At 57.3% G+C, this 24,571-nt stretch overlaps 1 protein-coding gene and 1 long non-coding RNA gene across 2 annotated transcripts; one reads left to right on the forward strand and one right to left on the reverse strand.

Moving 5' to 3' along the window:
* Positions 1-178: 178 nt before the first annotated feature.
* ZSWIM4 (zinc finger SWIM-type containing 4) lies at positions 179-19,034 on the reverse strand. The gene is made up of 14 exons (XM_045862884.3): positions 18,658-19,034; positions 16,468-16,669; positions 14,646-15,002; positions 13,903-14,051; positions 13,643-13,793; positions 12,663-12,830; positions 11,715-12,074; positions 10,298-10,435; positions 9,698-9,952; positions 9,070-9,205; positions 5,784-5,938; positions 4,464-4,627; positions 2,590-2,671; positions 179-2,204 (listed from the first exon to the last, which is right to left on the reverse strand). The coding sequence occupies exons 1-14, from the start codon at positions 18,808-18,810 to the stop codon at positions 1,345-1,347; spliced, it is 3,330 nt and encodes a 1,109-aa protein (XP_045718840.1). The 5' UTR covers positions 18,811-19,034; the 3' UTR covers positions 179-1,344.
* Positions 16,666-21,026, forward strand: LOC135361536 (uncharacterized). The gene is made up of 2 exons (XR_010404893.1): positions 16,666-17,866; positions 20,586-21,026. It is a non-coding gene; the product is annotated as an uncharacterized LOC135361536 (long non-coding RNA).
* Positions 21,027-24,571: the final 3,545 nt, after the last annotated feature.

Consider the following 24,571-nt stretch of genomic DNA (forward strand, 5'->3'; position numbering starts at 1 on the left):
AACCAGCAGTCTGTACCCTTCCATCCCTCTCTTGAAGTTATGCCCCGAGCAAGCAAGGCTGGAGATTTTCTGTGGAGGGATCAGGGAGCCCTGGTCTGGGGTGGGGGAGAGGGGACACACCTCAGTCTCAAAAGCTGTGTTCAATATCAAAAAAAAAAAAAAAAAAGGAGAAAGGAAATACAATATACAGTTCAATAAATAGAAAAAAAGTTACAAAATGACATGATTTTGTCCTTAATTACAAGAGGAGAAAAGACAGAGGGGGGTGATCGGGGTGGGACACACTCCCTCCTCGTCCCTGGGCCAAGGTGGGGCAAGGGAGACCCAAGAGAGACAGCAGCTGCGATTCAGAGCCACAAATAGAAAGGCAAAATAGAGGGAAATATGGAAAGGGAGAGTAAGATGAAGGGGTGGAGCAGGGCCATGGAGGAGGAGAAAGGCAGAGCCAGAGACAGAGCCAGAAAATGCCAAGGTGCCAGCCTCTCTCCTCTCCAGATCTGGGGTGGGGGTCCCTGGCTCTCCTGGGCTTGTCTCCCCCCAACACCAGGTTTGGAGGACAGCATGAGCCTGGCTCAGTTCCTGAGTTGTATGTCCAGTGACTAGCAGGTAGGGGGAGGGACAGTAGTGACCCCTCGAGCCCACACTGGGACCTCGGCATCCTCGGGAATGGGAATCCTGGCCGGACTGGGGGGGTGAGGTATGTGGCTGAGGCCTGAGGCCTCTTTAAATCCTTCAGTGGGGATGAGCCGTCGGTACCAGGTGGGCAGCCTGGCACGGGTATAGGGCTGCGGAATGGGGCCCCTGAGGCAGTGAGGGGAGGGTATAAAAGGAGATTTAGACGCCCTAACACAAGTCCCCTGGTCACCCAGAGTGGGGTGTGGGGAGGGTCTGCTACATTGACTTTAAGAGCCAGTTTCTGGAAAGTCCTGCCTTGCAGCCCCCACCCCCACCCCCAGTCCAAGCCGGGCCTGCGAGTCTGGGGAGGGAGAGCTTGCCTATTGCTTTTGGGGTGCCCCAGGCGGGGTCATACCAGCTGCCCAAGCACACACCCCCTTCCAGGCCTCTGGGTGGTGGTATGGCTTCTGATCCTTGCGTCTCGCACATTCGCTCGCACACTCCTAGGCACGCATGTGGCAGGACGTCATCCCCTCTCCCCCCCCCCCGGGGTGCCCCCTCCAGCAGGGTTTGGGGGGGATGGCAGGTAAGACCACCTAGCTCCGGCCAGGCTCCTTCCCTGACTTAATACTGAAATGCCACATGGGCCCCCAGTGTTGAGGCCCCTGATGGAGAGCTGGCACCACAGGAGCAGGGGCCAAGGGGGTCCCCGCCGCGGCCTGCTGCCCCTCAGCCGAAGCGCTCCCGCACCAAGAGCATGAGCTTCTTCTTGCCCTTGTAGGTCTGTTTGAGGTTCTCCAAGAACTGGGCGAACTGCAGGTGCCCGTCAGGCGCCAGCAGGAAGGTCTCCCGGGCCTGGCCCAGGAACTCGATGAAGTCGCCATAGTGCCGCGGGCTGATGTGCGTGAGGCGGGAGTGGCTGGTGGCGATGTAGGCGGCCACCGCGGCGTCCAGGAGCTGGCAGAGCGGAGCCCGGTCGGCGCCCAGCGGCTTGGCGGCGCGGCGGGCCCCCAGGGGCCCCAGGCCAGGTGCCGCGAGGGTCCAGCGGCGCAGGATGTCAGAGAGCATGGGGGCGCAGTGGATGCTGCGGATGATGAGGGGGACGATGGCGGAGAGCTCGTGCCGGCCCAGCGAGTGGCTGAGCGAGCAGGCCCAGAGCACGTCGTTGACGGCGGGGTGGCTGTCCTGGTTGAAGGCGATGCTGAGCTGGGCCAGGGCCAGCGCGGCCAGCTTGTAGGCCCGCAGCGGCAGGCCGCGCTGCTCCATGTAGCGCGCCACCGGGAAGAGGTGGGCGTGGCCCAGGCCGCCGGCCGCCGCGTCCAGCACGATCTGGTAGGCGGCCTCGAAGGCCGCGCGGTTCTTCTCACACAGCGTGAGCGCCGGCAGGGCGCAGTTCTGCGGGTCTTTCATGGCGCACTGCAAGGCCAGGGTGCGCGCGCAGGCCCAGAGCTCCTCCCGCTGGGCCGCGTCCAGCTGCAGCCGCGACAGCGTGGCGTGCGTGGTGCCCGTCACCGCCACGATGGTGGCAGCCTCCACCGGCGTGAACAAGGAGTACCAGTTCTGCATGATATTCATCAGCGCTTGCGGGCCTGGGGGCGGCAAGAGGGCAAAGCTGGCCGGGAAGGAGGGCGGGGGCCGCTCGGGTGTGCCCGGGTTTGCCCTCAGGCCGCCATCCCCGCCCGCTGGGGCTGAAGACACAACCCCTCTGCTTCCACCCCCAGCTCGACACAACCCGCACTTCATCTTCCAAAGGGGGGGGGGGGGAATGCGTGTGGGGGGGGTCTACCTATGCTTCAGGGCTCCTGTCCCTTCTCCAAGCCACTTCAGCCTGGCCAGCTTCCAGGCCTTCGTCCAGCTCTGTCCCCCCAACCCGCCTCCCCACCAGCGTAGCCCTGACCACGGGCTGGAGCCAGGGTAAAGACTCTGCTTCTCTCTCCGCAGGGAGATGGGTGGCGGGTTCCCTCGGGGACTCACCGATCTCTGTGGCACAGCTGACCAGCCACCGCACCATCTCCCGCCGCCGCCAGGTCATGGTGTTCAGGGTCATGCGCATCACCTGCGGCCCGGGAGGGGAGAGAGAAGGGGATCACCCAAAACCTCGCACTGGCCTACAGAGGGGATCAGGGATCCTGAGGGGCCCAGGAGACTCGGGCCTTAAGGGTTGAATCGGCGGTGAGCTACGTGATCCGGACAAGTGGCCTCACCTCCTGGGCCTTCATTTTCCTCCTCTGTAAAATGGGGATTGAAAACCTCTACCTCAGGGCTCTCTTCTAAGAATTCAGTGCAAATTTTCAGGTAAAGATCTTGCACAGGGTGGCTCAGTTGGTTGAGTGGCTGCCTTCGGCTCAGGTCATGGTCTCAGGATCGTGGGATGGAGCCCCGCGTCGGGCTCCCCGCTCAGCGGGGAGTCTGTTTTGACCTCTCCTTCTCCCTCTGCCCCTCCTGCTCATGCTCTCTCTCTCAAATAAATAAATAAAATCTTAAAAAAATAATAAAATAAAAAATAGTTGTTTTAAAAAAAAGATCTTTAAAAAAAAAAAAAGATTTTATTCATTCATTTGACAGAGAGAGAGAGACAGCTAGAGAGGGAACACAAGCAGGGGGAGTGGGAGAGGGAGAAGCAGGCTTCCCGCTGAGCGGGGAGCCCGATGCAGGGCTCGACCCCAGGACCCTGCTATCATGACCTGAGCCGAAGGCAGACGCTTAACGACTGAGCCACCTAGACGCTCCCTTCCAAAAAAAAGATCTTGCACAGTATCTGTTGCTTCAAAGTGCTCAGTCCATGCCAGCATTACTGTTACTGCTATTATTGTGGGTGTTATCCTGAGGCTCCGTGGTGCCTACCCCAGACAGCAATCCAACCTGCCCCTTCTCTCTGGAAAGTTCCATGCTTCACGTCAGCAGATTTCCCCCTGCGGGCCCCAACAAAGCACCTGCCCTTCAGGCCCCTACCTTCTTCAGGTCCTATCCCCAATAAGCACCCTCCCTGTTTGCCTCCCCCTCAGGGCCTGTCTGGTGGACTCTGCCACTGGAAGCTCCTAAGGAGTGGGTCACCTCTCTCACCTCTCTAAAGGATCCCTCCCTCATCTCACCTCCCCCAGACCCCCTACAATGATTCCACTTCCCCACAGGAGATTGTTCGGGACTAATTCCGCCTTCTGCAGGCCCCCTGGGGCAGGTTCTACCTGGAAGGTCCCACCCCACCCTGCAAGCCTGCCCCAAACTGTTCTCCATTCTTACTTTACTTTGGCCACACTCTTGAGGCCCTGCCCCCTCCGGGTCCCACACCCTGCAGCTGACTCCTCACCTACAGGCAGTACCCATGTTGGTCTCTGACTTGCCCCAGCAGGACAGCCCTTGCCTGGCCCCTGGTGAAGGCCCCAGCTCCCAGGCCCTGCCTCAAGGACTTTCAACCACAGACCTCATCTGCAGAGGTGGCTTCTCGCCTTCAGGACCCGCCCCCTCAGCAGCAACCTTTCCTTCTAGACTGGTCCCCCACAGGCCCTGCCCCCAAGCAAGCTCCTCATCGAGAGGCTCTGCTCCCTGGGCTTCAGCCCAACCCACCCAGTGGGCACACCAGCTCCAGGCCCCACCCCAAGGCCAGCACCCTAGGCCAGGCTTCTTCCTGTGGCCCACCCACTCAGCTACAGGACCCGTGCCCCGCATCCTCCTCCTCAGCCACACCCCCAGGAGGGGATGCTCACCTTCAGACTCTGCCCTGGAGTCCCTCATTCACAGGCCCATCCCCCACTGGTGACCCCAGTCCCCCATTCCCGGGACCCTTACTCCCAGAGCTGCCACTCCCGCTGAGGCCTGTCCTCAAGCAGCATCCCCCCTCTGACCCTCACCTGCAGGCCTAGTTCCAGCGCAATGCCCAGCAGCGTGGTGTCGGGAGGCGCACTGGCCGGGGTGGCCGTTTTGCAGGCGTCCTGCGCCAGCTTGAAGAGCAGGGCAGGCGAGTGGATGTTCTGCTGGATGGAGCCCAGTACCGCATGCAGCCACTTGGGGTCTCCTGGGGTGCAGGGAGGGAGGAGGGCACAGTCGGCACACTGGGCACCAGCCCCTGCTGCTGCCTGACCTGTCCACCCAGGTTCCTCCACCCAGGTGCCCACATGTGAGGAGGCAGAGGTAGCCGGCAATGGCTCTGGGAAGATCCAGACCACTCTTGGCACTCCCTCTCTCCTCTCCTCTCCCCACCACCCAGCAGGAGGAAGCCACCTAGGGACCCCTAATTGTCAAGGGCGGTGATTCTGGTCCCAGAACACCAGGGTTCAATCCCCGTCCCGCCATTCACTAGCTATGTGACGCCGAGCGAGTCGCTTGACCTTTCTGTGCCTCAGCTGCTCGATCTGTAAAATGGGTCACACTAGCGCAAGGGTACCTGCCTCCCAGGGCCACGGTGAGCCCGTACTCGAAAGGCTTTCATGGGTCAAGAGCATACAACTGTGAGCTTTGATTGCTCTTATCACTGGCCCAGAGCCTACAGTTCTGTCACTTCGCTCCTGCGCTCCTCAAACATTCTAGGCACGGTCCAGCCTCAGGGCCTTTGAACTGGCTGTTCCCTCTGCCTGGAATGCTCTCCCGGCCTGGACAGAGCCCTCCCCAAATTCACGGGGAAGCCCTCATCCCCAGCATGATGGCATGAGTGTCCTGAGAAGAGGAAGAAATCGGGAGCGCTCTCTTTCTCTGCCTAGTGAAGACACAGCAGGAGGGTGGCAAGCCAGGAGGAGAGTTCTCCCTGGGAACCCACCAAGCACCCGGACCTTGGACTCCCAGCCCCAGAGCAGAGCTGTTATGGCGACTCAAGGTGACAGGGACACCAGATGCAGGCAACAGCTCCGCCCTCTTGGCTTAAGTGTTCATCTGCTTTTCCTCCTCCACGGCCCTTGTTCCCTGCTTGCTCATAAGTGACGTCACTAAGTATTTGGCCCTGTTTAGGGTCTGTCTGCCCCCCCTAGAATGGAACGCCACAGGGCACAGGCCTTGGAACAGTGTTGGTCACTCCTCAGCACCTGGGACAGTGCCTGGTCCATCTAGAAAGTGCTCAAGGAAGACAGAAATTTGATGAAAGGATAAAAAGGAGAGGGAAGGGATGAGGGAACAGAGGAAAGAGAAGACAGAGGACAGGGGAGCGGGGGAACGGGACAGGGGGCAGCCTCTGTCCTCACCCTTGGCAGCTGTCAGCATGGCAGAGGCCAGCTCACACTGGCGTGTCTCCAGGTGGCCAAGGATGAACCAGCGGGGGAAGCGGTTGCTCATGATGGAGTCCAGCGGGTTGGGGTGAGCTTCTCCAGCTGGAAACGCTGTCTCCAGTACAGGCAGCCTGGTGGGGGTGGAGGGGGGAGAAGCAAGCCCATGCTGAGAGGAGGTTGGAGCCTCCTGCCTCAACTGGAGCCTCCCTGCTTGCGCCAGCAAAGCCACGGGCATGCAGGAAGACGGAAGATGTGTGTGCCAGATGTTCACTGGAGTACTGTTTGTGCTCACCACCTGGGGGTCGATTAAATAAACAATGTTCTATTCATGCACCAAGGGCTGATAAAAAGTGAGGAGATTGTGTCCTGATGCAGCCCCCCAGTAGTCCTTCTGTCACCCCCCTTCCCATTCTCACTCTGCTCCAGCCACTGTTCCCCTCAATGTCCCTCAAATACAACCAGGCACAGTCCTACCTCAGGGCCTTTGCATATGCTATTCCCTCTGTCAGGAACACTCTTCCCCAGACATCCTTGCAGCTTCTCCCTCACCTCCCTCAAGTCTCTCTTTTTTTAAAAAAAAAGATTTTATTTTTTTATTCGTCGGGGTGGGGGGGAGGGAACACAAGCAGGGGGAGCAGCAGACAGAGGGAGAAGCAGACTCCCTGCCAAGCAAGGGGCCCGACGGCGAACTCGATCCCAGGACCCTGGGATCATGACCTGAGCTGAAGGCAGACGCTTAACGACTGAGCCAATCAGGCGCCCCTCACCTCCCTCAAGTCTTAACTCAAATATTTTTCAGTGGGTTCTTCCTTGACAGCCCCACATGTGAAATTCCTACTCCCAACTTCTCCCATGCCTTCTTTGCTATAGGTCATCACCTGACACACAACATAGCTTACCTATTAATTTAATACTCATTTAAAATAACTTATTATTTTATCTCCTTCACTAAAGTGTCAGCTACATGAGGGCAGGCACTTGTGACTATTCTGTTCACTGCTGGATCTCCAGCAGCAGTACACAATGGGTGGGTGGACAGCAAACATTTTTGGAATGGCTTTACACACCCACTAGGGGTATATTGCTAGACGGCCCATTCTATGGGCCGTCTAGCCCATATATATGTATTTTATATGTAGAAAGTTCTTCAAAGTTGTTAGATGTGATCAACAGCATGCAATAGGAGTTAAGACTATTCTGGTTTCAGGGCGCCTGGGTGGCTCAGTTGGTTAAGCGACTGCCTTCAGCTCAGGTCATGATCCTGGAGTCCCGGGATCGCGTCCCGCATCGGGCTCCCTGCTCAGCGAGGAGCCTGCTTCTCCCTCTGCCCTCTTCCCTCTCGTGCTCTCTCTCTCTCATTCTCTCTCTCTCAAATAAATAAATAAAATCTTAAAAAAAAAAAAAGACTATTCTGGTTTCAAATATTATCGAAATTTCCTCGACATGTGACTCTGGACACACCTTAAGCGTGTTTATGTGTAAAATGGGGGTAAACATGCTTATTTCTCTAGGTTGGTAAGATTACATGAGGTAGAGGCGCCTGGGTGGCTCAGTCGGTTATGCATCTGCCTTCGGCTCAGGTCATGATCCCGGGGTCTTGGGATCGAGTCCCGAGTCGGGCTCCCTTGCTCAGCGGGGAGTCTGCTTCTCCCTCTGCCTCTGCCCTGCTCGTGCTCTCTCTCTGTCTTTTTCTCAAATAAATAAATAAAATCTTAAAAAAAAAAAAGATTACATGAGGTGATGTGAGTCATGGATTTAGACTAGGGATCAGCACCATTTTTTTTTTTTGCACAGGTTCGGACAGTCAATATTTTCGGCTCTGTGGGGGGGCCATTTGGTCTCTGTCACAACCATTCAATTCTGCCATTGCCATGCAAAAGTAGCCCCAGACAATACGTAAATGAATGAGCGTGGCTGTGTGCCAATAAAACTTTATTGCTGGACACTGAAACTCGAGTTTCATATTACTTTCCATGTGTCACAGAATATTCTTTTTTTTTTTTTTTTTTTAAAGGTTTCATTTATTTATCTGAGAGAGAGAATGGGAGACAGAGAGCATGAGAGGGGGAGGGTCAGAGGGAGAAGCAGACTCCCTGCTGAGCAGGGAGCCCGATGTGGGAATCGATCCCGGGACTCCAGGATCATGACCTGAGCCGAAGGCAGTCGCTTAACCAACTGAGCCACCCAGGTGCCCACAGAATATTCTTTTGATTTATTTCTAAACACTTAAAAATGTAAAAGCTTGAGGGCGCCTGGGTGGCTCAGTTGGTTGAGCAACTGCCTTTGGCTCAGGTCATGATCCTGGAGTCCCGGGATCGAGTCCTGCATCAGGCTCCCTGCTCAGTGGGGAGTCTGCTTCTGCCTCTGACCCTCCCCCCTCTCATGTGCTCTCTCTCTCTCATTCTCTCTGTCTCAAATAAATAAATAAAAATCTTAAAAAAAAAAAATGTAAAAGCTTGATCTGATCTCATGGGTTTAACACATGGCAGGCCACATCTGGCCCAGGGGCTGTCATGTGCTGGTTCCTGGCTTAGAAATCACAGGTCTTCACAGATTACTCTTTCCAAATATTCTGGAAAGATGCACCCTAAATTGTTAATAGGTATCTCTGGATGATGGGATCAGAGACCGGGGACAGAATTCACCTTGTTGGGCATGGTGTACTACCCAGTGGGGCCTTTAAAAATTCTGCTTCTGTGGTCAATTGGTACATGAAAAATGATAAGGTTATTCACAGCAATGTTTTTGGGGAAATAGTGTCAGTTGTCTATCAACTCTAAATTGGTTCTTTTATGATACATTCTTATAGCAGTTCACATGCTATGTGATACAACCAAACTAAGATGCCAAGTTCAGTGAAAATAAGGAGGAAGGAACAGACACAGGACGCATCATGGGTGTAAAAGGAAGACCAGCCTTCAATTTCCAGATTATGGGTTTGCAGAAATCTTGATTCTTGTGGGATAGATAAGAAGAAAGTGGTGACACTGCTTGTCTCCAGAGAGATTTGGGTAAGCGGGGACAAAAATGTTTGGACAAGAACTCTGAATTCTGTGCCATGTGGATCTCTCTCAAATTCAAAATGATAACATACATGTTTGCTTAAGAATCAAAAACACAGGGCAACCTGGGATGCCAGCCTGGGGGAGACGGAATCAACCAGCTTGTGAGTTTCTGGCGGGAGGATAGGGCTCCGAGGGCGACTGTCACCCTCCAATCCTGCCCAGTCCCCTGGGCCGAGTCCCCAGCGGCCCATTCTCACCTCATGGCTCTCAGTGCGAGGCGGTAGGCCAGGTCGGGGTCGTGGGGCAGCAGCGCGGTGAACAGGTATCGGGCGCAGGTGTGCATGGGCACGCTCTCCCGGAAGAGTCCTTCTCCGAATCCGCTGAAAGGACCCCCTACAGGGGCATCCTGAGCTCAGCTCCCCCCGCGAGGGCTCATCAACCCCCCCCAGGTCTCCTCACACCCCAGGCTCTGAAGAGGGGATGGGCTGGTCCCCAGGTAGAGCGGCTGGGGCTAGGGGCTAGAGAGGTGGGCGGGGGAGGTAGTGCAGGGCTGAGACAGAAAAGCCCTGGAAAATCCGAAGAGACCCTGGGCATGCCTTGCCGGGGCCGGAAGGTAGAGGTGGGGCTACACCTGCTCCAGGGGTGGGGCCTCACAAGGACCAGGCTCCCTGCCGCCAAAGGGGGCAAGGGGCGGGGCCTTCCGCCCCCCCCCCCCCCCCAGCCCTATTGGCAGCAGGCACTTTCTAGGGCTGATCTCACCTTTAAGGTAGCAGTGAACTGTAAGGGCCAGGAGAAGCGGCCTCCTGATCCAGCAGCCACCAGGCCACTAGAGGACAGGGGCAGGACCCCCCCAACCCCCACCCCCGGCTGGGGGCGGGGCCTCACCTTCCAGCAGCAGCCCCGCCTGCTTGCGCAGCACCTGCACCAGCCGCTCGTCCAGCTCCACCTCCTCCAGCAGGGCGAGCAGCTGCTCCTCGCTGCGCACCACCTTGTCCTGCGCGTACAGTCCCTCGGGCAGGGCCCGCTGCTGCCCCAGGCCCAGCAGTGCCACCTCAAGGGCCAGCGCCAAGTAGGACTCCCCGGGGCTCCCGGGCACCGGCACGTGCTGGTAGGCCGCCTTCCGCTTCTCGGGCCCCGAGTCTGTGGGAAATGGGTTCCAGGGCTGCTGGGGGGGGGGGGGGGGGGGCGCCCCCTCTGGGGACCCCGGGGCCTCTTCAACTCAAACACGGGGACTGGGGGGTTGGGCTTAGGGGGAACCCAGCAGCTCCCAGCACTGACCAGACACCTTCTACAAGAGAGGTGGGTCTGCGGTGGCCTCGCTTTCAGGAGAAGTGAAGTCTGTTGGCTCCTGGCACTGGCCAGGGGGTGGCCAAGTGTAGAGACGTCACCAAGGATAAGAGTGTGGCCCCACTTTCTTGGGGTACTGGGCTGGGGAGGGGGAAGGGGAAATGTCCCATTTCCTCCCAGGGGCCCCAATGTAGGTACCTGGGTAAAGGGTGAGGGTCTCCTCCTCCAGGCGGCAGGCTTCCAGGAGCGCCCTGCAGAGGCAGCCAATGGGGTCCAGGGGGTGGCCCACCCATCCTTCCGTGTTGGTGATGCAGGTGTTACCTTTCTGCAGCAGCTCTGCAGGCAGTATAAGGGGCTCAACGCCTGTCCCCCACAAGTCTAGGTAGGGGGGGCTTCTCTCCTTGAACCCCAGCCCAGCCTCCCGGTGCCCGCCCACCACCTGCCCACCAGGCAGTCATCCTCTCTGCCCAGGAGCTCTGTAGCAGCCCTCACCTCCACAGCCTTGGCCTCCTGTCCCACAGCCAGACCCTGGCCTGGCAGGGACACAGGGGTGAAACTGGGCACTTTGGAAAACATCCACCCACTGTCTTTCTCCTCCCTCCCACCTCTCGAGCCCAACTGACTTTCAGGGCCCCATGTGGCCACCTGCCCCATCTGAAAGCCCCATTCTCCAATCTCCTCCCATGAGCCGTGCCCTCTCCTGCCTCTGGGCTCCTGCCCCTGCTGTTCCTTCTACCTGGAACACTGTTCCTCCTTCCTCTCCTCCTGGGAAACTCCTGTACATCTGTAAGATCTCAGCATAGCTCTCACCTGTTCTGGGGGGCTTTCCCTGTGCCTCTAGGCCGGGGCAGGACTGCTGGGGTCCCAGGTCCCCCAGGGTTCCATGACACCCGGGGTTCAATTTCCTGATAACTGACCCATCACCCAGACAATGAAACTGGTGGCCTCCCTCCTGCCTCCCCATAGCTTATCCACAAACATGTTCTTTTTTTGACCCATACGGTGTGGCTTTTTTTTTTCCTCTAACACAAATTTGAATTTGTTTCCCATGTTTAAAAATCAGTAAATTGTACATTGCATAATGCAGATTTCTGGCCTGTCTTAGAAAATTGGAAGATCTGGCCACACTGCGTCCCTGTTCCTGAAAGACTTGTGACTGGCACCCGCCCCATACCACAGGGGCTGGAAGCTTGGAAACTACAAGTCCCAGGCTCCTTTGTGTGAAGTACGGAGGCTGGGACAGGAGGCCCTGATTCTCCTGCAGCCTCGGTGAGCAGGTGTGTGGCTGTCTGCAGGGCACAGACAGGAGGGTTTGCCAGCAGGTTCCGAGTATTCTCGTGGGAGAGGCCCCCCAGCCAGGGCTGCAGGCTGCTGAGCTCACTGTCAGCAGTTTGCTGCAATCCCTGTGCTTCTGAAGTTCAAGTTCTTGAACCTGAGCAGTGGCTTCTCTGATTTTCAATTCTACAGCCCTTTCGGTACTTTTGTGAGCCCTCAACCCCCCGTATTAAATTCTTTTTGGCTCAAGACTCCTTCGGGTGGCCTGGCTTTCCTGATGGGACCCCGAATTGGCATCTGTGCCTACGGCCCAGGGGAGCAGGGCGGTCGTGGCACCCACCTTTTTTCTGCTGCTTGTAGCTCTCGAGCTGATGCCGCCGCTGTAGCCGGAGTGTGTTGATGATGGCCCCTGCCAGCCGCAGGGCCTGGCGGGGGTATCCATGGGCACGCAGGGTGTCCACGCGGGCGCAGGCGGTGGGGAAGGGCTCGCCCAGCCACAGTGGGCGGCCCTGGGGGTCAAAGGTTGGCTTTTCACTGCCCATGGTGCCTGTGAGGCTGGGGCCGTAGGAGTCGCTGGCCAGGATCCTCTGCAGGTGGGCATCACTCCAGTGCAGCGACCCGGCCTGGAGGGCACGGCAGAAGACGGTGTGGCGGGAACCTGCGGCCGCCGCCTCCTCTTCTTCCTCCTCCTCCTCCGGGCCTGCGGGAGGGGCGCCCACATGGCCTGGTTAGGGGGCCCTAGTGCTCGGGCTGAGGCCAACTCCCCTGACTGAGCGCCAGCTTGGGACTAGGCCCTGGGCACAGCGATGGTGGTGTGTCATCTGCCCAGATCCTTTAAATAGCCTTTCCAAAGATGCGTGAGCGCGTGCTGCGTGTGCATGTGTGTGTGCATGTGTGTGCACGCGCACTGGGGGAGCTATTACAGCCCTTCGTGTCAAAGGACAACGGAAAGTGAATAACTGTCCATATGTCTGTCCATCCTGCCCCCTCCTCAGACTTCATCCCTCTCTTTCTCCCTCCATCTCTCCCCATACCCCATTCCTCTTTCTCCTCTCTCTCCCTCCATCTCTGCCTCTCTCTTCTAAATATCTTTTTCCTTTTCTCCCAGTGCCCCCCACCCCATCCCCACCTCCATGGCCAGGAGGAGGCTGAGTGGGGAGACCAGCCCAGAACTACCGGCGTCTTAAGCCTTTCCCTTCATGCACCTCGAGCTGCCCGCCGCCCTGGCCTGGGCACTCACTCCCTCCTGGCGGGGAGGACAGGCAAGGGCCGGGGGCCCCTCTCCTACCTGGGCTGAGGGCCACGGTGGGCTGCAGGCTGGGCCCGTCGAAAGAGTAGTTGCCCTCTTCCAGCGGGCACACGTCCAGCTTGTCCCACTTGCCAAGCAGCTGGAGCCAGCTCACCCGCTCCTCTGGTTTGCAGTGGGGGCTCAGGACGACACACACCCACAGGGCCCCTGGGGACGGAGGGCGGCCAGTGAATGTGGGCATGAGGGAGGCTCGACATTCACGCCAACAGTAGCCGCACACACGTGTGGAGTGCCTACTGTGTGCTGGGCACTGGCCTCTGTTTACCCCTCATCTTGGGTCTCCGAGGTTGCAACCGATAGTCTCTTCACATTACAGCACAGAGAGGCAAAAGCAGTTGCTCAAGGTCACACAGCTGGGGAAGTGGGAAGGCAGGATTCGACCCCAGGCTGTCAGACTCCTCTTGCTGTTTTTTCCCCCTATAGCACTTACCACCCTGTATTACAGGGGTCAGCAGACTACTGCCGGTGCATAAAACTGAACCCGCCACCTGGTTTTGAATGGCCTGCAAGCTAAGATTTACTTTTCCATTTCTAAATGGTTGGGGAAAAATACATCAGAGGAATATTTTGTGACTTGTGAAAATGACATGAACTTCCCATAAATAGTGTCTCTAAATACGATTGTGTTGGAATGCCGCCAGAGAAGCTGTGACAGAGACCACGGCCCACAGAGTCAAAGGGACTGACTACCGGCCCTTGCAGAAAAGGACTAATGCGTCTGTAGTATTTTTTGTCCGTCTCCGCCGCCAGGTGTCAGCTCCGCAGCTCCGGAGCGCAGGGGGTCAATCCCTTGTTTCCTGCCCCCCCCCCCCCCAGTGCCTCGGGCATCGGAGGTGCTAGCGAACGCGGAAGGGATTCGGGGGCCGGAGGCTAATGTCGGGGTGAGCACGACCTGGCAGCCAGAGCCCGCCGGGCGCCGACGCCCCGCTGCGCGCCACGCGCCTCGGGCCAGGCCTTACCCAGCTCGTCCCACAGCTGCCGGCACTTGTCGGTCATGCCCGCGCCCTGCTGCCGCCACAGGGCCAGGCGCGGGTCCTGCAGGAACTGCTCGGTCATGAGGATCAGCATGCGCGCCCCGTTGGAGTCCCGCATCCGCAGCATCTCCCGCACCTGTGCCGGGATGGGGGCAGGGACGGCGTGGTGAGGCGGGGGCGGGGCGCCAGGGCCTTGAGTCCCGGGCCGCCGCGTGCCCGCCGTGCCCGCCGTGCCCGCGCAGCACCTTGCTGAACATGGAGCGCAGCTGCCGGCTGGCGCCGTAGTAGCCGCCGTTGGACAGCAGCTGCTTCACCTGCTCCTGGATCTGCTCCTCGTCCAGGTGCCAGCAGTTGGCGTCCTCGATGCCTGCGCCGGCCGTGGGGTCCGGGGCACCTGCGGGGAGGGAGGGACAGTGAGGCTGGGGTTTCCAATCTCCCTCTGGCCCCCTCTGTCCACCCCCGCCAGGCCACGTTGATCCCGATCAAAGCCCCTCCCACCGGAGTCCACCAGCTCCCGCCAGCTCCGCGTTCACCTGCCGTCCTACTTGGCCATCCATGGGCTCAGCGCATCCGCTTTTCCACACCCGCAGGTCACCCCAACACCCCATCATCCACCCATCGCCATCCTCAGTTATCCACCGCTCATCCATCGCCCCCACCCTCCATCCTCCCCCATCCTCTTGTAGCTTCCAACCCTCCCAAGAGCTCCCGGTCTATCCCCCACCCATCCCCCACCCCTGACACCCCCATGGGCCACACATACCCTTCATGCCCTCTATCCACCCACACTCAGGCCGGCTCCTGTGCTCTTGGGGCACCCACACCCTGGGGCTGAAGCTCCCCGTGCCCGGGGCCAGGTCAGATCCAGGATCTGCCACTTAGTAGGTGTGTGACCTCAACTTCAGGCAAGGGCGCTCTCCCCACCCCCACTCAAGGATCAAGGGGACCTGAGGATGCCGCCACCATCAGGTCCCCGGGGGGCCCTTACCGTGCACCAGGTTGATCTCGGAGCCCAGCAGGAGGATCTCGTCAGCCAGGCGCTGGGCGGTGGGCAGCACCTCGGTGTGGTGGGCGCTGATGAGGTACTGCACGAACTTCTGCAGCTGGTCTCTGTTCATCTGGGACAGCGTCTCGGAGATGGGCAGCCGCAGCTCCACCTGGCGGGCATGCCGAATGCGGTACAGCGACAGGGCCACCACGTGGGCGCAGTAGAAGAGGTCACGGTTGTCGCAACCACAGCTCACAGACGTGATCTTGCAGCGGTCAAAGCTGATCGAGACGTGGTAAAGGCGCTCGGGCTCTCCGGGGCCCCCCAGCTCCCGGATGTTTCCGCTCAGATGGAACCCTAAGACCAAAGCCAAGCCAGCCACTGCTGTGTCACCCCAGGACGGGGGTGCTCGTCCATGGTGCACGGCAAGACCCAAGTGCAAATCCCATGGAGTAACCTAGCGCACAAGCCACTTAATCTCTCTGTCCAATGGGAACGGATAGTGACATCTTCCTCATGCGTCTGTAAAAGGATTTAATGAGCTAATATTTGGTAAGTGCTTAGAACCCTGTAGGCATACAGTCAAATGCTTGCTCCTGTTCTAATTCTGAAGAATATCATAGTGATGATGCTGAAGGTGGTTTTCTCAGCCCTTGGGTTACCGTGAATACGGCCTGGGCTCCAGGAGTCCCGTAACTTCCTGGGAAGATGCCCAAGGCCTGTGACACTTGGGGGTGAGGGGCTGATGTGGCAGGCGAGGGGCCAGGCCACTCCATCACCCCTCCCTGGCCCCTGGGGAGCCCAGATGCCAGGCTTATCCAACTGGTTGGGCAGCTCAGGCCCCATCTGGCCCTGACTGCGTCATGCAGAGAGAAGGCAGCTTCCTCATACCGGCTGAAGATAGCCAAGCCTGTGGTGGGCTGGGCCATGTCCAGGCAAGGGGGCCCCCACGCTGACAGGGTTCAGGGAGGGTCATCTTAGCCAAGCCCCTGCCTCCAGCTAGGAGGTGTACTGTTCCTGGGCTTACTCGCTTTCTGGCTCAACCTCTACTTGTCCCCTTCTGAGCCCTACTCCCTGGGGTCTAGAATCCTCTTTCACCTCTAGTTCCAAACCTCTGCCCCCTACCCTCCCTCACCTGGACCCCACTGCCTGAGGTCTAAGACCACCCCTCATAGCTAGTCTTAAACTTCTACTCAAGGCTCCCACCTAAGCCTCTTTGCCTTAGATGTGACACCATTCCTAAACATCTGATCCCAACTTCCACCTGAGTCCCTCTGCCTGAGGTCTAAGACTACTTCTTACCTCAGGCTTGAAACCTCGGCCCCACAGCATCACTGGGTCCCTCCGCCTGAGGTTTGAAACCTCCTCTCACTCTGGTTTACCAATTGCTCCTCAGCCCTCCTCCCAGCGTCACCACCTCTACTCCCGCCCACCAGTCAAGCTGTCTGAGGACTCTAGGACCACCCTTGCCTTTAGCTCAGAATCCCGTACCCAACCCCCATAGTGGCCCTCCACCTAGGATCTAGAAATAGCCTCAGTCCTCCACCCTTAGCTGGCTCTTGCCACCTAAATTCTGGGACCTCCCCTCCCCTGCTTTCTGGATCACCATCCTTCTCCCGAGCTCCGTCTAAGCCTGCGGCCTGGGGTCTAGGCAGATCTCTGATCCTAAGCTCACAATATCTTGTAAAACCCTCTCTGGGCATTGAAGCCAGAGGTCTGGAACCTCCCCTCGCCTTGGCCCAGGCCCCCCTCTACTCCCTTCTCCTCCACACCTGCACTGGACCTCCTGGCCTCCCTGGCAGAGATGGGGGCAAGCACTCACCCACTTGCAGCACTCGGTCTACGGCCCCGCTCTGCAGCAGGTGCAGCCCGCGGGTGAAGGGCACCCGGGCATCATGCTCGCCCTCCGGGGGCTGGTAGCCCAGGGACGAATACATACAGATCTCCCGTTCGCTGCGTGGGAATGACCAGAACACAATGCGCTTCTGGACGGGCTCTGGCACCCGGGAGAACCGCTCTTCCACCTGTGGGAAGGGCGGTGGCTTAGAAACCCGGCTTGAATCCTGGCTTTGCCACTTACAAGCAGTATGACTCTGGGCAAGTCACTTTGCCTCTCTGAGCTTGTTTTTTCAAGTGTGAGGTGGGGATGTTAACAGCACCTGTCTCCTGAGTATCGCGCTTGCAATAACACCTGGCCTGTACTCAGTGTTCTAGAACTTTCTGCTACTTCCCTCCTGGATGTCAGGTCTGAGGTCCTGACGTAACACAGTCTCACCTCCCAGGCTTTGAAAGGGCAGGAGAAAGGGAGACAAAAGTGATAAGAATAGTGATCAGGCCTCCATATTCTAAGTCTACACTATGTTAAAAGCTTTGTGTATGTGATTTTCCATAATTTTCATAGTAACATCTCAGTGATACTAGTTATCACCGCATTTTGCAGCGTGGATAGTCTGAGGCTCAGAGATGGGTTGAATTCACTTGCTCAGTCTCAGCTGGCAAGCTCGGACTCCCAAGATAGCCTCCGTTCTCAGCCTCCAAGGGCCTGCAGGAAGGGAGGGATGTCCTCACCACCCCTGTGGGATTTGGGCAGTGAACCAAGCCGGTTGAACCAATGTTCCAATCTGGGCTTGCTACTCACTGGCTGAGTGACCTTGGGCAAGTTTCTCAACCTCTCTGTGCTCCAGTTTCCTCAAAGTGGGAGGGAGAACAACAACTCCAAAGGGCTGCAGAGGATTCCAGGAGCTTCTGAGGGCCAAGAGCTTTCCTAGCACCAGGCCTGATCAGGGCGGGTACATGGGAACCATGAGAGATGGTTTCAGGATTATGCTGGGTGTCTCACGCACAATAAAGGGGCAGCGACCTCCCAGAGCTCCCAGGGCTGGGTTTCTGGGGGAAGTGGGAGGACCAGTGCCTGGCTCAGGCCTCAGGGACAGTTGGCAGATGACTAAGGAGGGATTTTCCAGGCCGTGAATCAGAGCCTGCCCCATCCACACTTGGCCCAGACTCATCGGTCCCAGCAGGCTTCCTAACTCTGGAGAGGCCAGGGAGCAAAGAACACCCCCCAAAGCCAGAGAGAGGACAGAGCCTATGGGGACTGCAGCAGGCTTGGTCAGAGCCAGGCCACATCTCCACTCCCCAGGGGCACACTCTGAGGCTGGAAAAGGGGACTCCAGCCACCCCAGCCCTGAGGCATTGTGGCAGAACCCCCAGAAACTACAGAGGTAGGATTCCAGGGGTACCTGTACTATGACCCAAGCCTTGCCCTTGCTGCCGACCTGTGGAAGGACTAGAATGGCTGGGGGACAGAGGGAGGGTGAGCATTGGGAAAATAGGAGGAATGTAGGAGGGTACCCTAACACTGGAGGGGTTGGGCAGCCCCAGGTGTGAGGTGGTCCCGAAAGTACTGAGGGAGGGGAGCAGGACTCCAGGGAAGGTTCTGGAGGAGGAGGGGGGTTCCCCAGGGGACAGGTGGATTCTGGAGGCATGGATTGGGGACAGAAAGGAGTATCTTGAGGCTGGAGTCTGTAGAAATGGGGGAGTTCTTTACTGGGGGTGTGGGGCAGAGATCTGGAGTCTCTAGGGGATAAGATGGGGGTGTCCCCCAAGTGGGGGTGGCTTGTAGGAGTTGGAAAGAGGAGTGAGGATTGAATGGGGTGCCTTAATTGGGAGCTGAGGATGAGGTGGGAAAAGAGGGTAGCCAGGGTTGTGCGAGGACCCCGGGGCAGGAGAAGAAGGAAGTGTCCTGAGCTAGGATCTAGGGCGCTGAGGGCATCCCTGTGTCTTGTGGGATGGAGGGCAGGGATGGCAGGAGGAATGGGGGTGGGTCACAGGGCTTGAAGGAGTGAAATGGGAGGATGAGAGGGTGTTTCGGGGCGGACTTAAGGATCCTGGAGAGGATCTCTGGGGATGTCTCGTACGCGGGCAGGTCCGGAGGCTGGGGGTTGGGCAGGGGAGGAAAAGGCAAGTCGGAGAAGGGGTTGGGAGTGCGTCCCTCCCCTCCACCCCTCGTCACCTGCTCGAAGGCCCAGGTCTCGGCTACTCGCTTGGCACTGAGGTCCAGCAGCGCCTCGGGCCGGCCCCGGCCGCGCACGGCCCCGGCCCCGGCATCGCGCTCCTCTGGTCCCGCGGGGCAGCCCCGGCTCCGCTTGGCCACTGGGGGGTCCATCGGCCGGGCCGGGGCCGGGGCGGGGCCTGTTGGGGGGTCAGTCCGATGCCCGCTTTGCGTCACCTGCTCCCGCGCCCCCTACCCGCTTTCCAGTTCGTCTTCCGCGCTCGGCCGCCCCGGGACCCCAGCCGCACCCACCCCCGCCCGGCGCCGGGCCGGCCGGGTGATGCGGCCCCTTTAAGACTCTTCACAACAATGAAGCTGCCTCAGTCGCCGCTTTATCCTCCGCCGTCGTCCCGCCCCCACCGCCCGTCCCCATTGGACCCCCCTCGGCCTCCGAGAATGTCCTCCGCTATTGGCTACACCGCCAGACTCGTCCCAAATTCTCGTCGTTCACTCGCTGGATATGCTGCCTGTCCTTGCGCGGAAGCCCAATCAGAGCGCTTATCGGGCCGTGCTGTCAATCATGGGGCGCCGGCGACCAATAACAGTGGGAGGACCCCCGCGGCGCAGGCCTTATGCGGAGTTTCGGGGAGGGCTCTGAGTTCATTCACAACATTCCTCTCCCGCCCCCCTCCGGCTGGACAGCGCGCCCCGGGCAGCTGGGGCTGCGCCCACACACGGCTTTGTTTACTGAGGGTCGCTTCCGGGCTCCGCAAGGGGACAATCAACAGGGCTCGGCCGGGGAGCGAGACTGAGCGGCGGGATTCCAAGGCAGCAGCTCAGCCCCTCCTCCCTCTGGGCTGTGTGAGGCGAGAAACTCTCTCAGCCTCTCTGTGCGCGGAGTCAAGTTCTGATGTTTGGGGGCGTGGCGGGGATCACAGGCCCCTCGGTAGAGCTCTTGGGGGCTACAGACCTGTTCTGTAGCAACAGGGCCCAACCCATGCCCCAAGCTGAGAACCCTCAATCCATTCTGTGCCCTGAATATTACGTTGAGTCATATGAAATTGCTGATTTTCGACCTACTATGATGGCAATTTCATAAGATTCAACTAATACTTGTCACATCCGATCACCTCCGATTGTTTTTCTGACCCATTTTGTCCAGGCCAGCCTCCCTTGCCCGGAAGCCGCCCGTGGTCTTGATCGCCGGCCCCGCCCCCCCTCCCGCCCCGTGGCCCACGCCGTCCTTCCTCTCCCCCTGTCCTTAGAAAACTCTACATTTCCTCTCAGCCATACTTTTCTCCAGGATCACTACATTTCTTTATGTAGTTCAGCAGTTGCTTAATTGCGGTCTCTTCCCTCTCCACGGAGACCCCCAGTGGCTGTAGTATGTGTAATCGGAGCATTGCCAGAGCGCCCGCACACGAAGAGCACCCGGCATACAGCGGTCACTCAATATGTAACTTAGTGACTGAACCAACTCATACTCTGCTCCCACTCCGCTGAAACGTCTACAAAGCAGGAACAGCCCAAGTTGGTCCTAACGTGGCCTGATTGCTGCCCCCAGTCTCCCCACCGCGTCTGGAAACTCGGGCTTTTTCCTTCCAGGAATTTCCAGCTGCACTTTCTGGCGGGTCCCCAGCTCACCATTCAGGAAACTCCCTCCAACCTGTGCTGTCCAGTACGGTCACCACTGACCACAAGTGGCCTTTGTGTCCTTGAAATGGGGCTGGGCGGAATTGGGTTATGCTGTAAATGTAATTTTCAAGGACTTAGCTGGGGAATAAAAAAAGGTAAAATATCTCATTAAGAATTTTTGACATTGAAAAAAAATTTTTATATTGATTACATGTCGAAATGATAATATTTTAGGTAAGTTTGGGTGAATAAAACACATTATTCTAATTAATGCCACCTGTTTCCGTTTATGTTTGTATTTTCTGTGGTATCAGGATGTTTAAAGTTATACACATGACTTGCATTGTAACTTCTGTTGGACAACGGCGGTCTTGAGACACAGCCTGCCACAGTGACAACAACAGAAAGAACGCGGAAAATGGCAATGGTGTAGTCACTGCTCCCACGCATTATCAACGCTGAAGCCTTCCACCAGTGCTGCAAAGTGGGGATCACAGGCTCCATTTCTCAGATGAGGAAACTGAGGCTTGGAGAGCAAAGTGCTTGCCTGAAGTCACCCAGACTGGGAAGCCCTAGACTTATGCCACGTGCCTTTCTTGCAAAGGATTGGACGCAAAGATGGACCGATGGGGAAGGAGTCACTGGGGCGTGGGGAGAGGCAGGGAGGACTTCAGCAAAGCCCATGTGTCAGCTGCTCCCCTTGCAAACAGGACCGCGGGGGCGCCCTTACCAGCAGTCCTCTTCAGCATCTGGTGCGTGGCTGTATCCCCTAAGCCCGGGTCCCGGTCCCTGCGGATGCTTCAGTGGGTGTCCCGAGATGTTGAGGTCACTCAAGGCTGCTCTAGTCGGTTGACTGCTCTAGGAGGAACCGAGACTGGGCTATCACAGAGTGAGGATGTTTATTGTCTAACAATAGATACTAACACTGTCATCATCCCCATCTCCTGGGTGAAAAACAGGCATAGAAAGGTCAGGTGACATGCTCGAGGCCCCCAGCAGGGAAAGGATAGGGCCAGCATTCAAGCCCTGTGGGTGGGCTGGTTCTGTCGCATTGGCTGGGAATCAAATGCACAGTGTTTGGGAAGCACCAACATTCTATTCCATTTTCCCGATTTTACGAATGAGGGGAATGAGGCCTGGAGAAGGTCAGAAAGTTGCCCAAGGCCATACAGTGATCTCCGGAGAATCTATGAGGTCAGAAAGGCCCCTGGAAGTCTCTCTCGGCCAGCTCTCCTCCTAGGAGAGGTTGGGAGCAGCCATCCACATGTCCTGCCTTCTCCATGCAGCCAGTGAGCTTGGGCTGCAGGGAGATGGAAGCCGCGCTTACCCCGCCAGGCCTCTGTGAGCTCACTGTCTAGGCATCCACAGCTCCTGATCCCAAACCCACATGTCCTTGAGACCCATGGGAAATAGGGTGGCCCTGGAGGCTCAGTTGGAGGGGAACAGGGGCCCCCCAGCTCTGTGGCCACCCCACCCCAATTTCCAGGGTCCCTGTCTTCTGCCAGTTGCCCCGCCCCCCGCACAACCCCTGCCCTTGCTGACTCAGGCGGGAAACCAGCCCAGGCAGTTTCGCTTCCTGGTTCTGATGCAGCCCCTCTGGCCTGCCCAACTGGCAAGATTTACTCCTGTCACTTGTTTTTTTTCCCTTTTGGAACACAGGTTCATGGGCTGAGCGGCAGGACCCTGCCAGGAGAATTGGGCATTCAGGTGGAGGGGAATGGTGGAAGCAGGAGAGGAAAGGCTTGGGAAAGAATAATTGTGTCTCAAAAGCCATATTTAGTGGCTGCCCTGGCCCTGCAGAGAGGGCCAGTGTGACAGGCAAGACAGGACAGGCTGAGTGGCTAGTCTTGGGCTCCACTCTTTGAACAAAAGCAGCCCTTACAGCCCTCAGGCTCCAGAATTCTCCACACTGAGAGAAGGGTGTTAGGATCCCCATTTAATAGATGGGCAAACAGAGGCTCAGAGAGGGGACAGGACTTGCTGAAGATCACACAGCCAGGAAGTGGCAGAAACTGGCACTGAACTCAAGGTGTAGTTATTTTCCAAAGTCTGGGGCTCTTGGCTTCGGCACCATTGGTGGGCTTTTATGGGCAGGTGGAAGGAACAAGCAGAGGGAAAAGTCATGCGGGCTGTGAGGCTCTTTGGGGAGGCAGAGGGGATGGGGCCAAGGGGGAACAAGTGGGTTGACATTCCAGACCTCATACCTGTTGCGCCTGAATGCCTTTCCTCGCCCCTGGGGTCCTCCTCCAAAGGGCTGGTGTCAGAGGGACAAAGGAGCCAGTTTACAGGAGTCCCTGGCCCGCCTGGGCGCCGCCGGCCCCAGTGGGGTTGCCCTGGGTTCCAGACACCCTGTCCCAGTCCTCGCTCTTCTGAGATTCCAGAAAAAGGTTAACAAATGATTTCCAGAAGAGAGAAATCATGATTCCCGTAGATACTTAAAGGTGGACACGTGTTAACGTTTTTATTGAACTCACGTGGGAACCAGGCAGATGTTACACGCGGCTTGAAAGAGAATCTGGAGAACAGGCACTTTTACATTATCAGACTATTTGTGCAAATAAACGTGCAGATAGGGGCAAATTGTTTTTTTCCATAGGGGAGGAGGTTGTCATCGAAACCTCTGCTGGCCGGGATGGAATTTGCATGTCTACAGATAAGTGGCTTTATATCGCTATCAGTTGCTTACAATTTACAGAGCTGAGAGTTGAAAGACAATGCTATGAATCAGATAACCCAGAAGGGTGTGTTGTATAGAGATGATGCCCTGAATAATCAAAACTGATTCATTGAAATGCAAAATTTTCCTTGCAAAAAAGGGAAACAATTCATTACTTCCTTCATTCAATGAACACCTGTTCATTAAGCGCCTCCTGCACGCTGTCCTAGGTGTTGGAGACATAGCAGTGAACAAAGATGCAAAGAAGACCAGTCTAGAGCGAGTGCCGAGTGACCACTCCTGGGGCTGGAGGTTCGGAAGGGCAGAGGAGGGCTCTTGGAGGTGACATCCGGGAGGGGGAGGGAACCACAGCAGGAGGCAGGACAGAGACGAGGTGGGGGTTTGGAGGGGGCAGCCTTGGCGGGTTTTCTTGGTTTTTCTGTTTTCCCCACTACAATGCCAGTTCTCAGCTCTCCCGAGCTGAGGTTGGCACGGGGCAGGCGTACAATAAATGCCCAGTGGGCAAAGGGGCTCCATCTCAAAAGGCAGAAGCCACTAGCTGCCTGCTTAGGGGAGACATTGCTATGCTGTGGGCAGATGGCATGGGCATCGGGGCTGCCCAAGTGGGGCTCAAGGAAGGGCGCGTGCGCATCACACCCCTGAACGCAGCCCTACCCTCCAGTCCTCCCGCCCTCTTCCCCCACCCCTGCCCCTGCTGAAACCTGAGCATCGGGCCTGGGGAAACCCCAAGCCAGTCTTTCCATTGAATTTGGGCTCTGGTGCCACAAGTTCTGATTTTTCAAGATATAAATCGGATTTTTTTTGGTGTGAAATTGCTCACATATAAAACCCACCATTTAAAGACATAAAGTTCAGGGGTGCCTGGGTGGCTCAGTCGGTTGAGCGTCTGACTTTTGATTTCAGCTCAGGTCATGATCTCAGGGTCATGGGCTCGAGCCCCAAGTGGGGCTCCAAGCTTGGTGGGGGTCTGCTTGGGATTCTCTCTCCCCCTGCCCCACCCCCCTGTGCTAAAATTCATCTTAAAAAAAAAAAAGCGTACAGTTCAGTGGCATTTCACTGTTTTGCCACTACGTCTGTCTAGTTCCAAAACTCTTACTCCAAAAGATGACCCCAGAATCCATTAGCAACTCCCCCTCCCCCGGTCAACCATGGACCCCCATATCAAGGTCTGTTCTCTGTGGATTTGCGCTTTCTGGACATTTCACATCAATGGAATCCTACAGCACATGGCCTTTTGTGGCCGACTTCTTTCACTCAGGATGTTTTCGAGGTGCATCCATGTAGCATGTGGCACTTTGTACCTTTTTACGGTGGAAGCACACTCCTTGTACAGACACACATGCTCCCCACTGTCTGCTGGGGCCACCTGGGTTGCTGCTATCTTTAGGGGACCGTAACTAGTGTGGCTGTGAACGTTCACGTACGAGCTGTTGGTCGAGTCCCTGTTTTCAGTCCTTTCCGGCATGTGCCTCGGAGTGGAATGGCTGGGTCAGGCGGTAATTCTAGGCTAAACTGAACTGAGGAGCCACCGAACTGTTTTCCACACTGGTTGTCCCCTATCTTGTAGAAAAATTTTAGTAGTTCAGAAATTTTTGACCACCACTGTGTGGGACCCAGAAAAGC

Source organism: Mirounga angustirostris, unplaced genomic scaffold (assembly GCF_029215605.1).
Source record: "Mirounga angustirostris isolate CCGP_5_RB_7025 unplaced genomic scaffold, mMirAng1.0.hap1 SCAF_1, whole genome shotgun sequence".
Classification (NCBI taxonomy): domain Eukaryota; kingdom Metazoa; phylum Chordata; class Mammalia; order Carnivora; family Phocidae; genus Mirounga; species Mirounga angustirostris.